The sequence below is a fragment of the Sinocyclocheilus anshuiensis genome, unplaced genomic scaffold, assembly GCF_001515605.1.
Source record: "Sinocyclocheilus anshuiensis isolate Anshui unplaced genomic scaffold, SAMN03320099.WGS_v1.1 scaffold242, whole genome shotgun sequence".
NCBI lineage: Eukaryota > Metazoa > Chordata > Actinopteri > Cypriniformes > Cyprinidae > Sinocyclocheilus > Sinocyclocheilus anshuiensis.
The window spans coordinates 210839-227841 of NW_015546053.1; the positions used below are offsets into that span (position 1 = coordinate 210839).

General features: G+C 36.2%; 1 protein-coding gene across 1 annotated transcript in view; it reads right to left on the minus strand.

Moving 5' to 3' along the window:
- Nucleotides 1-369: 369 nt before the first annotated feature.
- Nucleotides 370-17003, minus strand: part of LOC107699225 (cell adhesion molecule 2-like) — a 267199-nt gene continuing 250565 nt past the window's right edge. The window contains exons 9-11 of the mRNA XM_016500423.1: nucleotides 2377-2499; nucleotides 2153-2258; nucleotides 370-1669 (exon numbers count right to left, since the gene is read on the minus strand). Coding sequence (XP_016355909.1) covers nucleotides 1564-1669; nucleotides 2153-2258; nucleotides 2377-2499 — 335 coding nt within the window. The 3' untranslated portion in view covers nucleotides 370-1563. The remainder of the gene's footprint in view (nucleotides 1670-2152; nucleotides 2259-2376; nucleotides 2500-17003) is intronic.

Here is a 17003-nt window from a genome sequence, read left to right on the forward strand (position 1 = left end):
ACACACACACACACACACACATCAAAGGGTCTGAATACTTAGGACCATGTGATATTTCAGTTTTTCTTTTTTAATAAATCTGCAAAAATGTCAACGATTCTGTGTTTTTCTGTCAATATGGGGTGCTGTGTGTACATTAATGAGGAAAAAAAATTAACTTAAATGATTTTAGCAAATGGCTGCAATATAACAAAGAGTGAAAAATTTAAGGGGGTCTGAATACTTTCCGTACCCACTGTATATATATATGTTTAGACAGACTTATGTGTTGCATGAAGAAGAAAACAAATCTTTGTTTGTGCATATTTTACTCAGTACTCTGAGTTTTTTTTTTTCTTTTCTTACAGAGGCATAGTTTGAAAAAGTCGGATATTTAATGTAAAAGCAACCTAATTTTCCCATACAGCAAAAAAACAATAAAGCAAATCAAAAGTTCTTAGAAAAATGTCTTCGTTCTAGTTGATGTTATAAAGAGTGACAAAGTAGGAACACTGGAAACATGTTTCATAAAAACGTACATTGAAGATTATGCTTCTCCAGAGCTTCAATGTGTGGTCATATGTTCTGTTGCAAACACAAAGGCAATAATGGTGATTGTTGTTCTGACCTTCTCATGAACAAACGATCCTATGTTCACAAGCTTAGAAAAAGCACTAATAGTAATGTATTGTGTTTGTCCATCAGATTTACCCAATAAATTAGTATTAATGACAAGTATCCATCGGGATGTACTTAGTATTGAGAGGCTGAAATGGAGTCGTACACATGTAGCATAAAACAGAGCAATAAAGAATTCAAATTCAATTAAATAAACAGCTTACTAAATGCTAAAGTATACACATTATATACATTCCCTGGGTTGGGACAAAACAAACTAACAAACAAATATTTTCCTCACTAATATGAACTAAAAGTATGGGACACTTGAAATAGATATTTTGACATTTGTTTTCTCATATATATATATATATATATATATGGGATCCTATAGTTTAACAATATTCCACCAATAATCACTTTAGCAAAGTAATATACAGCAATATTAACAAGGGTCGGTCAGCGAATCGAAATGAAACAATGCCGAACTTCCATTCAAACGTCGAACAAATGGCCATTTAGATCAATTCACAAAGTGAGAACAAAAAATGCATTCACTCCAGTGATAAAAGACAAATTCAATTAGGCTCTTCTTTTCATCCTGAGACTGTCTAAACCAATGACATTTTACAATGACTTTGTGCTTACGTTGGATACATTTTCAGGGTTGAAATAAACACTCGGGGAGGGAGGGGGGGATATTAACAGTGCAAGAATATACAGACAGGTATGATGGAAATAGAAAATAATCTCGCTTCTAATGGTTACACACCAATTCTCATTTGTGCTTCATCGAGTTCCTGCCATTTTCAATCTTCCGGCTTGTTTCAGGTGTCCGTACATTACATAATTGTCTGTATCTCTTGGGAACATTCTTTATTACAGGGCATACTTAAAAAAAACACACCCACTTTTACAATTGAAAACAACAGACACGAACACATAAACAAAGACAGTACATGATATTTACATTATACATCTCACGTATTCTTGTCTTAAAGCGTAATTATTGGCAAAGCCAAGGTTTTCCGACTTGAGATGAACCACATTTCTTGCCGCTCCCTGGTAATATCTGTAAAAAGGTATATAACAGGCACAGTGAGGGTGGTTGAGAAATCAGCATTCACTGGGAAATTAAATGAATAAACACAGCAACAAACATGACAAGCACATGTCTGTATATTTTGGCACTTGGCAAATCAAACGGGGGTCATTTTGGAAGGGTGGGATAGGGTTTTTTGGCCTAAATGGACCTGGTGTTACAGTTACAAACTCAACTGATTTTTTTTTCGAAGTATATTTTCATGTGTGTGTTTGTTTGTTTTTTGGTCGATTAGGATTGGTTTAACCAAAGGCAACATTCTTTTGTAGCAGGTGGCGTGTCGAATTTGGCCTTAAAGAGGTTGGCGAAACGACTCCGACTGGAGTCGAGGAGACAAACAGACAGAAAAGCCAGACCAGACAAGTGCTGTGAGGGACTATAACGCCTCCTCTGCTGGCTCGCAGTGTTGCCGTGAAAATACTGAACAGAAAAAACGTGTGCTAAATGAAGTACTCTTTCTTTTCCTCTGCATGTGTGTGGTTCCCCTCCGCATTGATGATGGCAGTGTCTGCGTCAGGGGCGTCCTCCGCTCCTTTGGCCTCATTGGTTAAGTATGTCCCTGTCCACACAGTCCCACATAGGTCACATAGACACATAAGGTACAACAGTGGACATGTTGAAGCATTTTGCACACTATAGGGTAGGGGGCGAGAGGAGAGAGGGGAGGGAAGCCGTACCTTTGTGCCTGGCCAGATATCGGCCCAGGACAATGATGAAGCACAGGGTGATGAAGACCACCACGGCCACCACTCCGCCGATGAGCGCGTGGTCGGGGCCGGGCTGCATCAGTGCGTTGGGATCTGGAGGAGGAGGAGATGGAGAGCACGGCGTGAGAAGACACTTTGGATTTGTGCTCTAAACACCAGCGGAACAACCGCTATAATTAGCCAATTATGGGTGGGTGTGTTAATATAAGACGCGCAGACTCATTACTTCCCACAGTTCACTAAATACAGTGGTAAGCAACTCAGCTGGAGCAGGCAGTCATTTCATTTCTATGTTGATACCACTCATCGTTTCGCTGAGAAACAGCACAGCTTTGCTGATTTGAAACCATTGCTTTTATACAATTTACAAACCAAAGGCCAGATTTACTATACAGGGCAGATTAGTGTTAGAGCGCAATTCCATAAAAGGGTCGAAGGGAAGGGAAAATTCTGCGGGTGATTTACTAAAAATGTGCACATTAAAGAACACAGACACAGCCAGATCATTTCCATAATGACCCAAGAGCAGCGCAAATTAACGTCTGCGTTAAGACGTGCTTTTTTGGCGTTAAATAATGGCGCAAATACCAGTAACTTGACTACTCTCCTCCCATAAATTTTGGTCAGGCGCAAAAATAACTGTGTCCACGCCTTTTCAGCGCTAATTCTTCACTGCGCGTCTTTAGTAAATCCTGGCAGTAGTATTTTAACGCCGAAAGACGATTTGCGCTGGCGCAAGCTGTTAGTAAATCTGGCCCAAGTATGTATGAACTGTATCCCAGAAATCATACTCTAGGCCACACCATTTGTGCTACAAAAATTATATCTTAAATCGTGCACATTGTTGAGAAGTGATCAGATTTAAACGATAAAACGGGAAAACAAAGGATATTCAGTCCAGAATATCATAAACCAGGTTTCTGCCTACATTTTTTATGCAAACTGTCAGCTACTGGATTTAAAATGGTGTCTGGAAAGACCAGGGTGCAAATACAATTTCCAAAATGCACATTAAAAAACATATGCTCTTTTAAGGTGCATAAACATATTATTCGGTAAAAAGTTTATATTTATGCTGAATAAATTCCTAGGGCCGATTAACATCTAGTATTAAGATGCGTTTTGGTCGATCGGACCACAAGTAGACATATTCCTGTTTACACCTGGTGTTTTAATCCGTCTCTTTTGTCCAATTTCGACCAATTAAATGGAGGGTCTATAGGCGGGTACATATATGGGCTTTTTCTGGTCTTTTGATGTAATATTGCGAAAAAAGCATGCGCAATTTATGTAAGAACAATAAAGAAGACAACTGAAAATGATACAGAGAGCAGCAGCTTTCGTTTTACTGTGATAGCCACAAAAGTATATGCCAAACATTGTGGTTTTGTGTTAGAATCAGGAGAAAATTGTGCTTTTTACATGTTTTTTTCACCTTTAAACCAAACTTACGATTTCAGTTGGCAATGTTTAAATCCTGTCTGGTTAGCGCACTTCAATAGCACATCAAAAAAGTTGTGTGACTAAATAACCTCATGAAAACTTGGATGATATGGTGTAATTGTAACATATCGTACGACTTTGATGTGCTTTTTTTTAGTTATCATGGTTAGGTTCGGGTTTGGGTTATTTGTTTTTGTACGACTCAACTTCTACAATTGATTTCTTAAAATTTTGCCTTCTCGTTTTCTATAAGAGCATTTAGAGTGCATGCTTTAAACTATAAGTAATTCATTACATATAATGAAGGGATGGAAGAGCTGCTTTATTAGCAGTTTTTTTTTTTTTTTTGCAATATTACAATTTTTTTGCAATTGGATGGAATTAATTAACAGCTATAGAGACTAGTAAATTACCCACTAGCAACCAAGCAGATCACCCTAGCAACATCCTAAAATCCACCCAAAAACCCTTAACGACCCTTTAGCAACACCCTAGACCATTTACCTTTGTGGATGTTTTGCATGGAAAGCACCTTTCACATTTTATTCAGAAAGAATATACATATACAAGACAGGATAGGTTTGATTAAAAAAAAACAAAAAACGTTTTAAAACATATTGCAGGTTATAGGTTAAACAATTCAGTACTTTATGGTTTTACTGCTGGTGCTGCATTTGTTACGATGACCTATATAATGCCATTAGTGGTGCATCACTTAAAACCATTTTTCTAATCTTCTGAATCATAAGCTTTGGAAAAATCCTTTAATAAATTAATGTCACTGAAAAAAGCTTTTAGAATGCATTTTCTGTAGCAACCGAATATTCACAGAATACTGTGTTGAGCATTCCATTTCTGTGTGTATATATATATATATATATGTGTGTGTGTGTGTGTGTGTGTGTTTTAAATATTACTGCCATATGACATCTGCATGCAGTCAAATCGAGGAATTGCAAACCAGTGTTTACACCATGCCGGATCACAGAAACATCCCCAGTAAGTCATGTTGCTTTGAGTTTTGGAGCCCAAGCAACATCAATTTAAAGCCAGTGTTCTATACTGACTTTCAATAGGCAGCAGGAGGGAGGGGGCTTTATCATTACAAACGAATGTTGAACAGCTACCAAAGACCTGTCACATCTCACACAGCCCTGCGAGGACCAAAGTGACTCAATCCTTGGCGATATACAACAAGTTTAAAAACGGCAGGGGTTGCGGCAGGCTGATTTGTCTCCTGGGTTTAACTTTGAGTGAGCGAGCGCAGACTAGGGTGAATTTAGTCGCCTCTGAACTTCTACTGAATAAATCGTCACGTGGAGTCGTGAATCTTAAGCCCCCACTGTGGATAGCGTAGTATGCTAGACATCTAGTGCTGCCGCTACCTGCCTCAAATCTGTAGAAGGATTAGTTCACCCCTAAATTCTTATTATTTCTTCGATGGAACATAAAAGGTGAATATTCAATGAATATATTGTCCACTATTTTCCATATAATGAAAGTAAATAAGGACTGGGAATGAACGTTATGTTGTAATTCACTGAAAATTTAGTCCTAACCAGATCAGTAAGATTAGCGAACAAATCATTCAGGATACGTTTACACGACAATGATGTTCTTTTGCGCTTTTTTGTGTACAGATGACAACTTTGTCAAAACGATTCCTGTTCACACGTATCTACAAAAATGACCTAGAATGCTGTATTATACATGCCAGGCCAGTAGTTGGCGATGTCACTTTGTTAAGAAACACTGAACACGAAATAAACATTTGCATGACAATACCATTTTCACTAATTCACATTTTTGTAGTTCACACGGAGATGATAATTCTGCATCTTCAAAAAAACTTGTACCTTGAAACATGTTTTTTAAAAGTTTGTGGCAAAAAGTCGTTATTTTTGTTTTCTTTGCGCACAAAGTATTCTCGTAGCTTCGTAAAATTACAGCTGAACCTCTGATGTCACATGGATTATTTTAACGATCTCCTTGCTATGTTTCTGAGCCTTGATCGTGGTAGGATCCTTGCTGTCTATGGAGGGTCAGAGAGCTCTCGGAATGCATCAAAAATATCTTAATTTGTGTTCCGAAGATGAACGAAGGTCTTACGGGTTTGGAACGACACGAGGGCGAGTAATTAATGACAGAATTTTCATTTTTGGGTGAACTATCCCTTTAATGATAAATGAATATCGTGATACATAGTAAATGTTGTGTGATATGGAAAAAAAATAAAAAAGTAAAATATTGTGGTACATTTTTGTCCATATCGGCCAGCCCTAGGATTTTGTCATTTTTGAAGCTTAAATTCTTCAGTCCTCATTCTTCTTTAAAAAAATCACCTTTTATGTTAGGAAGAAAGTCATACAGGTTTGGGAAAACACAGGGAGCTGGACGGGATTTTCATTTTTGGGTGAACTATCCCTTTAACCTCGCTTGAAGGGCACAGGACAAAATGTTTTTTGTTTGACCTGGAGCGATCGTTTGGCCCTACGTTGGCTGCCATTTCAGTGCTTCTGCAAGGGTGTAAACTTTAACTATGTGTCTTTATTGCTCTTCGAACTTGCTCTCATTAGCTCATAGTGATGAATGGCTCTTGCTTCTGTTGCGCTTGGCAAAGTGACCCTGGGAGATGTGTAGAACAGGGACTTCTGCAGACCCATTTCTAACACATAAATGAACCCATTTAGTTCAATTAACATTGTGCTTTGTTTTGAGGCAAAATAAAAGCCACGTGGAAATTAAGAATGGTACACTTTATGGGAGGCTATTCAGAATGTAGTACACTGATCTTGTCTTGATTTGGGAATTGCTACTCCACTCCAATTTGGACAGACTAAGGTATCTCGTACTGTATCTGCCCAATTGCTTACTGCTCTCATTAGCTCATAGTGATGAATGGCTCTTGCTCCCAAGTGACCCTGGGAGATGTGTAGAACAGGGACTTCTGCAGACCCATTTCTAACACATAAATGAACCCATTTAGTTCAATTAACATTGTGCTTTGTTTTGAGGCAAAATAAAAGCCACGTGGAAATTAAGAATGGTACACTTTATGGGAGGCTATTCAGAATGTAGTACACTGATCTTGTCTTGATTTGGGAATTGCTACTCCACTCCAATTTGGACAGACTAAGGTATCTCGTACTGTATCTGCCCAATTGCTTACATACACACATACAAAACACTATTTAAAATATAAAAAAGTTAATACTTTATATAAAGCTAAAGCACTTTTTGTAAGTTGCTATGGATAAAAGTGTCTGATTAAATGCTTTACATTGCAAATCTAAATACATCTAAGCAAACTGTAATGCTGGACAAAAATAACAGTAAAAGAGAAATTGTACATTGAAAGATGTTCAGAATAAAATCAGGGATGGATTATTTTATATAAAACCAACACTAAGTAGTAACTTGGCATTACCGTCTACTACACACTAAAATATCCTACTTCTATTTTGTCCGACACTCTATTTTAAAGATTGATTGGAATATCTAATGTTGAAGTGTACATTTTACATCTACATCTACATCTTGCACATGAATTTAATTTGGTGTGTTTGGCCAAAACATTGGGAATAATGAGGATGTGTACATTTATGAAACAATAAAACATTGATGTAGTGTTTTTAATTATGTTTTATATTAAAATATTTTTAAGTCACTATTTGGTTTGTTCAATTGAGCATATTTAACTTGTAACAGTTTTACTGTCACATTTGTTCCCAGTAGTTCTTTATGCATGTTATAGCTATACCAATCATTAGGGGGCGCTCTGTATTCTGAGTTGCTCATTTGCCTAAAAGGGGGTAAAGAAGTAGCATTAGGCAGGAAGTAGTGTGCTAAGCACATGGAATGTCTTCACCTTTGCTGTCCTTTGTTGGTGCCCTGATTTGAGGAACGATTTGTTCTTGCTCTCAAATGTAAGTAAGGGATTGTTTTGTATGTATGTAGAGTTTGTAAATATGCTTTCTGTTAGGGGTTAATACTAAACACGTGTTGATTGTATGTTTGTTTAAATACAGAGGGTTCTTGTATGAGAGGAAACAGCACAGATATAAACAGGACCTAGACAAAAAGGGACTAATTGTCTTCATCCAACCATCTACTCATCTTATTCTATGATCAACAAACAGATGAATTGTTTGCTGGTTCAGATTCTTCCTTGCTTCGTTTAAGGACTGCTGGTCTCATATTTTCCACTTTAAAGACTGATTTCACTGTGACAATCTACCACTTTAACTTTCAACAAATACTTACCGCTGAGGAAGGTTTCTTTAACTTAAAATGTTATTTTGAGTGAATAACTAGTCTAACTTTAAAAAAAGATATTTGGCACAACTACATCTACAGAAGGTGAGAAAGCTCAAAAAATGCCTTGCAGCTGCTTGCTTTGTCTTTTTAAGTTAATTAAACTCTGCGGACCCGGATACGGGTCCAAAATCGCGTTAAAAATGTTTATGCTTCATTTACATAGCCCGAAATTGTCAGAGCGCCTGTTTGCGCGTCTGAGAGACACTCTCCATATCATGAAAGCGCACAGACAGCGCGTCTGATGTTCTAGAGGTCTGCGATCGCTGGTGGACTCCAATTGGTCAGATTTCATGTCTGTCTACTCGGCGGCCATCTCATAGCTGTGAAATTTGACACCTCTGCGTCACTAGCGGGGGAGAGGGGGGTCTTCAGACATCCGGGACCTTCTGGCTAGGTGTTGTGGAACTTGTAGTTTCTGGACGCGATTTGAAGGCGAGTTTGCCTCACGGAAAGGATACGGCACACGCGGCTCGGATTATATCAATCTATGATAATCATATTACAAGTTATATATGGTGAAGAACGTTCAGCGCGCCGTGGAGAGGAATGACCTCGCGTCTGGTGAGGCTGTATGCGGGTGAGTTTGTGCGTCTGAGCCGTGTTTTATGTTGGAATCGTTGCTCTGAAACGTGATAGCACTGCTAGCAATCTGATACAGTGTTTATTGACAGAAAAGTACAGTATATTATGCATTTCAGTGAATATACAGTAAATATACATGGATTATTACAGTGCTGTGTGGATGAACTGATGTGTGTTTGTTTGACGCTCTGAAGGCTAGGAATAGCTGTCAGCTAGCGAATTAGCTCCGCTCTGGACCAGAAATGATGCAATGTTGCCATGGAGAGATGCTGAATACAGGAGTGAGCTGATGATGAGGTGAAAGGATGCTGTGAATCATTGTCCCAATACAGAATGCATATAAATGGAACGATATAAAGCTGGAGGATATGGATTCTATCTTAGATTGTGATAGACCAGATATATATTCATAATGTAGACAGTTTTGTGATGATTGTGATGAGGATTCTCATTGTAGTATACACAATATTTGAAATTAGGTCCAATTCGCTTGTGCCATTTTGTATATTACTACTTAGAAAAACATAAAAATGAAACATAATTCAATTAATAATCAATTAAAGTGCTTATGGCACAGAGTAATATATGATTGTGGGGTTAATGTGTTTTATAAAGCCTGTTTTTGCAAAGGAAACTCACAATGACACATTTAGATGTCAAATTGTCTATTTCTACTCGTTTCACATATAATGTTATAACTCCTGTTTAGAAGCTGTTATTTGAAAGATTATTTTTTTCTGGTACTGTTTGGCATCTAGTGGCATCAAACAAAGTAAATTGCAGAGAGTTGGGCCTAATAGAACCTGAGTTACAGAATTTCAAAAAAATAATTTGTTTTAAAACTTCAAAAGCGCCTATGTTTTTTTTTGTGTTTATTGTAATATTTGAAAAATATATAATGTTATTTATAAAGAATTGCACTCATATTTCGTAGTTCAAAGGGTTTTCTTTACAATGAAACCATTTTTGTTCATTTCCTCCATTGTATGTGTGTAGGGTAAACATTTGAATTTGAGTGTGTAAAATTTAGGCGAAAATACCAAAAAACGCCCTGAGCTTAAGTGGTTTTAACTCATCTTTCTATTTTTTACAGTTTAGTGCCACCACAGTACTTAGGTTGTGGTACCCTATAATAAATATGGACATGGGCTACAAAATGGACTTTAGCTTCCAAAAATAATAGCAGAAACGCCATTATTGCTGCAGATGTCTTTCATTCTCTCATGAATATGCCGTTTGATAATATAGTTCAATTTATGGACCGCATTAAGTGCTTCCAGCTCGAACTGAGTGAGCTGTGTAGCGGTTACATGATTTCAACCTGCTACTCCAATCTCATTTTTCTCATTTAAATGAGCCCTAGGAATTATATACATTTACTATTTAAAAAGTGTATTTATTTTATTGCAATATTGCTCTTTCTCATTTCGGCGTTGTAGTTGGCTGTTGCTTAGAAATGCAGAGTTTTGCATATCTCTTGATAATAAGGATATTGCCTGTTCGTTATGGCATCTTGTGAATGAACAGTTTTAAAGCAGGGGGAAGAATAATGATGTTTGTCTTGTTGTGCATCGTCTTTAATTAAAGGCAGGATTCACATTCTTAGCTTGTGTGCTACTGTAATGTCTCCTTATTTATTCACATACACTGATCACTTTGATTATTTTCATGAAGGTCCTTTAATATAGATTTTCATGATTTTGTATGTGGGAATGTACTGTATTTGACCTTGGTTGTGTCAAGCTAGAAAAAAAAATAAATGACTGCGTTTATTTCAAGAGCTTCCAGTGATAGAGGACATTTTTTTTTTGACCAATCTTACTCTAGCAACTATTGCTATCCACCATATTATCAGACTTTTTTTCATTTCAAAATAGATCAATGAATGTTCTGTATGTTTGGATTTGTTGAATACAGAAGTTTACAAAAAAAAACCAACAACTAAATATACAGTAAATTGTTTCTGTGGCACTTAGAAAAGTGACAAAATGCATATAGAGATGCTATTCTCTATTTACTATTATTATTATAATTTTTTTTTTATTTTTTTATTTTGTTAATTAAATGAAAATAACAAAATGCAACATACAATATAATCATGCATTGTCCAAATATTAGAATATGTACACTACACTACTATAGTTTGTCAAGGTAAAATATAAAATACCTTTGAAAGAAGTCTTTTATGTTCACCAAGGCTAGATTTATTTGATAAAAAATACAGTAAAATAAGTAATAGTGAAATATTATTACAATTTAAAATAACTGTAATTTTATTTGAATATATTTTAAATTGTAATTCATTCCTGTGATTCATAGCTGAATTTTTAGCATCATTACTCCAGCCTTCAGTGTCCCATGATTCTTCAGAAATCACTGTAATATGCTGATTTGATGCACAATTTCGGATTACTATAATTGTTGAAAAGAAAAAGGGGGACAGTGAAAGGCTTTTGTAGTTCACAGTAATATTAATACCAAATTGCTTATTTTAAAATACATTTTTGAAAAAAAATTTTTTTTATCACTTTATAAGCACATTTTCCCCCAAAAAACATCCTGTAAAGTGAGTATCTGTAACTAAGGGCAGCAGAGCATCAGCAAAGGGTTGAACAGACATGCCATAATAGAAAACACTTTGATATCTCCAAAAGTATCTGATCACAGAGTGACAGCTGGCCAGCGGAGGTCAGAAGCATGTGTATCTCTCTGTTGATGGAGCAAAGACACACTTTACTCTTCTGGAAATGGAGCTTGTTTGTGGAAATAAATCCTCAGTCAGTAGAAATTGCATTAGCAATCATTAGTCTCATTCAAGGATGGTGACATGTGGCCAAAGACATACATCATTTCACTTGAGCGTTAATGAATTCCATTAAGATCTCGCATGTGAAAGGCCGGAGGCACAGAACGGATGTGTTTTATGGCACACACACATACCCAAATCACTGTGGAATTAATTAATGCTTGCTTTACAATTTGTGGCAAAGAATCTGTGAAATTGTACATAGAAATGTCTGTGAAGATAAGAAATCGAGGTCTATAGGCAGAGCTTTTCATTTGCATCATTATTGGAATGTTTCAGGTTCAAAACAAGTTAAGCTCTATTGACAGAATCTGTGACACGTTGTTGATTAACACAGAATACAGTCTCTTTGTTTGTAAAAACAAGCATAAATTGTGTAATGCAAGACATTCTGGAGGGTATTTGTTATTTTTATTACAGCGATACTTAACAATTATTTGATCCAAAAGCTTTAAATCATTCTTATAACTTTTCAAAAGTTAATATACTTCCATTATTAGTGTCCATACTATGGTGGCTCAGTAGTGCACAACACAACAAAATCCTTGTTTCCATTGTGTTGTGCTAATTTTGTTGTGTTGTGACTTGTGTCCATTGTGTTGTGACTTGTTTCCATTGTGTTGTGCTAATTTAGTTGTGTTGTGACTTGTTTCCATTGTGTTGCAGCTTGCTTCCATTGTGTTGTGCTGATTTTGTTGTGTTGCGGCTTGTTTGTGTTGTGACTTGTTTCCATTGTGTTGTACTTGTTTCCATTGTGTTGCGTCTTGCTTCCATTGTGTTGTGGCTTGTTTCCATTTTGTTGTGCTGATTTTGTTGTGTTGCGGCTTGTTTCAATTGTCTTGTGGCTTGTTTCTTTTGTGTTGTGGCTTATTTCCATTGTGTTGTGCTAATTTTGTTGTGTTGCAGCTTGTTTCAATTGTCTTGTGGCTTGTTTCTTTTGTGTTGTACTTGTTTCCATTGTGTTGCGGCTTGCTTCCATTGTGTTGTGCTGATTTTGTTGTGTTGCGGCTTGTTTCCGTTGTGTTGTGACTTGTTTCCATTGTGTTGTGACTTGTTTCCATTGTGTTGTGGTTTCTGTGTTTACCATCGACTGACAGACCGGTAATAATTTTCAAAGGTAATCAACATCTTGTCCCATATAAATCTTCATTTGTTTTGAACTGATAACGTTTGTCAAAGTATGTACTGCGTTCTAAATATAGATGACACCTGAGATACTATCTTTACATGCTGTACATAATTGCTGTCATCTCCACACATTCATTTCGCAGCTCATGTTCACTGTACTCCCAGTGGAATATAGTGTGGGTGGCATAAAATATGATTAGGTTTTAAAAACAAATTACAGTTGCTAATTATTAAAATCAATTCCCTCATGGGAGAGCAGGCTAAGGAAAACTGACCTAAGACAAATAGTTAGAACACATCGAGGTGGAACATTCAGCACAGAGAACGCAGTGAAAGAGACGATCAAGCTAAAAAATCAATGGTTCACAAAACAAAACAAAAACAGGACAGAAACTGCACATACAAAACAAAACATGTTTTCAAAAGGCATACCATGCATAGACTGATGACTTACAATATTATGTTTTTATGTCAGCAATTCAAAAGTCATTGCAGCAACTTGGTTCTAGTGAGCTAAACAGGAACTTGAAGCTTTGTGTTTATGCCTTTCAGATGGTTTACAAGGACACTGAGCTATCTTCTCGAAATTAGTCGTGATTCATTCATAATAATGGAAAACAGAACAAATTACAAGAGGCAGACTTGGAAATAAGTTTCCCCCAAATATAATGTTTTAACAGAAATTTAAAATATATATTTTTTTTACTTGCTCAAATCTTTTCTGGGTCAATGACATAATGAATTTAATGTAGTTTTGTTGTTGTTTTTTTTAACAGTTCAGAATTTCTTGAATTCATTTTGGTATCTTTGAAAGGGTATAATGTCAAAAATGTCATGGTGGTATAACCATCTTAATGAAATTTTTTTTATTTTAATAAAAAACAAGGTTTGTGGTCAAATGTCAACAGGTGTAGCCCTAAGAAAACATATTAATGATTCAAAATAACTTCAGATTTTAACATTAAAGAAAGAAAGAATTGTTGTTTTGTTTGTATATTGGTATATTGGTAAACTTTAAAAAAAAATGTAATTCATTTTAAGAAAAAATAATTTTAAGAATTTTATCCACTGTAGGTGTAAGATAAATTATATTAAGATTTACTTGGTTATACCACTTGACATTTGACACTGAAAATGGCCTAAAATTTTTGTAAGAAATGTATGAAAGTGACACAAATTTGTACAATTTTATTTATTTTATACAATTGTATTACTTGTTTAAAAAATTAATAATATTGATTTTCCATTGTAGGTGTAAGAAATTAAGATTTTCTTGGTTACACCACTTGACATCTGATATATATATATATATATATATATTGATGATGTCAGCACTCCAGCAGAAAATATTTACCTGTGGTTGTACCTCGGAAATCTTTAGCTGTTGCCATGGACGCAGACAGAAAGGGGCAGTAAGGGAAGACAAGGGTGAGGACATCACAAGGGGAGAGAAGAAAAAAAAAAAAACTGGCCACAAAACTCAAAACCATTAATGAAGACACCAACCAACTGCATTAACCTGCAGTCAGAATGATGGAACATGGACGACTGGGACGACATGATGGTTTCATGTACAAATTCAGCGTACAAAACATACACATCCTGCAAAACACTTCCATTTGGACATATTGAGAACTATACATTCACGCTAATCTCTGATGTCTGCTACGTCTCGCTACACTGCTCTGTAATGATGCTACTTATCATGCAAATCACTCCGTATTTCAAGCCAGTGAAGCTGAAGATATTTTTACTATATTAATGCCAGTTTAGTCATTTGAGTTACTAGCCTCTTTATCTTACGCAGATTGAGAGAACTGGCATGACACATTGGGACACTGGGTCTCATTCACTGTGCGTACTTAAAATTTTGTGTGTGAAATCTGTATATGAACGTTTTCACAAACAAATCATGATTCATCAATAAATTTTGTACTCAAATTTATTCTGAATTTATGAAAAAAATGTTTGAACTGTACATTTATAATAATAAAAATGCATGTTTGTACAAAAAAAGTTTTTTGGAAGGAAAAAAAAGATTGTCAAATAAATAAATAAATAAATAAATAAATAATGATTGTCAATTGTGTAAGAAAAAAAATACTTGGTCACATCACTTGACATTCGATGTTGAAAATGGCCTAAATGTTTTTAAACTGATATCAATTTGCACAAAAATACTTTATTTATTTTTTTAATTTTTTTACACAGTTTTATTACTTGTTTACTTTGCGAAGATGATGATGATGATAATAATAATAATACTAATTGTATATTTTAGGTGTAAGAATAAATTATATTATTATTTCCTTGGTAATACCATTTGACCAAAAATGCCTCTTTTTACACAATTTTATTACTTGGTTTTACTAACTAACTAACCACCTAACTAACAAACTAACTAACTAATTAAATATTGTCCATTGTACATGTAAGAACATTATTTTCTTGGTTACACCACTTGACACTTTTCAAAAATGCTTTTCATTTTATGCCGTTTTATTGCTTGTATTTTAAACAACATTTATTTGATTCCCCCCCAAAAATATATCCTTGACCTTTCTACAATATGAAATATATTTATACATTTTCCAGATTCTTTCTAACAGACATAAAAATCATATACTCTGTTTAATCATGCTAAGATGATTTTTTTTTCCCAGATATTTTATCTTAAATGCATATATTTCATCATATACAGTGAAAGAGCAAGAAAAGCTGTGTTGTAGCTTTAGGGAAGTCTGTTATCTCTGTCTGTTTATAATGTGTTTGAACTGGTTTTGAGGATGACAAACATCACGTCGGTAATGACCGGATGAAGATCAAGATGGCGCCGCAAATGGCAGCCAGGATGCTGAGCTCCGCGATTCTTCTATTGTTTTTGTTTGTTTGTTCTGTGTTTTGTCATTCTTCTATAAGTTTTACCAGAGACGAACTCCTTAACATTAAGCAGCACATCCCAGACAATATTTTTCTGGTTTTTGATTATTCGGACGTTTTGTTGGACATTCTAGTCGGAGGTACAGCTGTGTTGTTCAAACACGCGTGCAGACACAGAAGAGGGAAACGCGCTGGCGCCCTAGTGAAGCTCCGCGCGCGCGGCTTTCGTACTGCGCTCCCAAGCATTCATCTCGCGAATGTCCGTTCCCTTCCTAACAAAACGGATGAACTTCTTCTCCTCACCCGCACCAACAAGGACTTTTCAAACTCTGCTGCACTGTGCTTCACTGAAACCTGGCTGAGTGAAGCCATTCCGGACAACGCGCTTCATCTGCCGGGCTACCAGCTGTTCAGAGCGGATCGCATCGCGGAGTTCTGTGAAGATCTGTGCATTCCTACCAGAACATTCTTATCATTTAATAACGATAAACCTCGGTTTACTGGGAAACTCAAACAGCTTCGTCACGCCAAAGAGGATGCTTACAGATGTGGGGATAAAATCTTGTACTGGGACTTTGGGATCTCAAAGTCAGTCATTACCGACATGACATCTCCGTTCCCTCCTTCAGGGAATGATGGTTACATACGTTACCGAGACGTTTCTCATTTAGGATACTTAAAATTAATTAATATAATAACCATTTCATGCGTCCAAGGAATTATTAGTGAAGGAGACCCAATGTCTTAGTGACGACTTGCAGTGTCTATGGACTTTTTTAAAGGTACACGATGTCAATGTTGCTTGTCCCCATGTGCTTGTTTGTCCACAATGGAGTATTACATCTGCCCTTCGATTGACTGAAACAGAGCAGATGTCTGATTAGAAATGCCTTTTATCTCTCACCTCTTTGACAGTCTGACAACCAGAATTTAATCTGTGGCTAGCTTTTTTCCCCTCAACACAAGAGCCAAAAACCTTTTAGTCCAATTTGTACAATGAGGAAAAAAAGAATGTCTGATGTAAAAAGGTGGAGGTGACGTGAAGTGGCAGCGAGAGAGATGGAGAAAGACAGAGATGGGAAGATCAACATTCGCGCTGTAGTTCAAATGCGGCGTGACTGTTCCCGCCTCATTTCTGCTGCGGGCTCAGTGTGTTTCCCGCAGGGTTTCTGATCTGGGTGAATTTCACGAAACCTGTCAAGAGCATGTCTAGACCACGTTTCACTTCAAATTCAAACTATATACAAAACTAGATTTTGATTAAAGAAAATTAAGACTGTTTTTAGTGTTGTTGATGGGGATTTTGCCCCAGTGGCCTATAATGGTACCACAAGCTACTAGCTTTGGGGTTTATGTTTTACCTTTGTTTTATTATATATATACAGTGGGTACGGAAAGTATTCAGACCCCCTTAAATTTTTCACTCTTTGTTATATTGCAG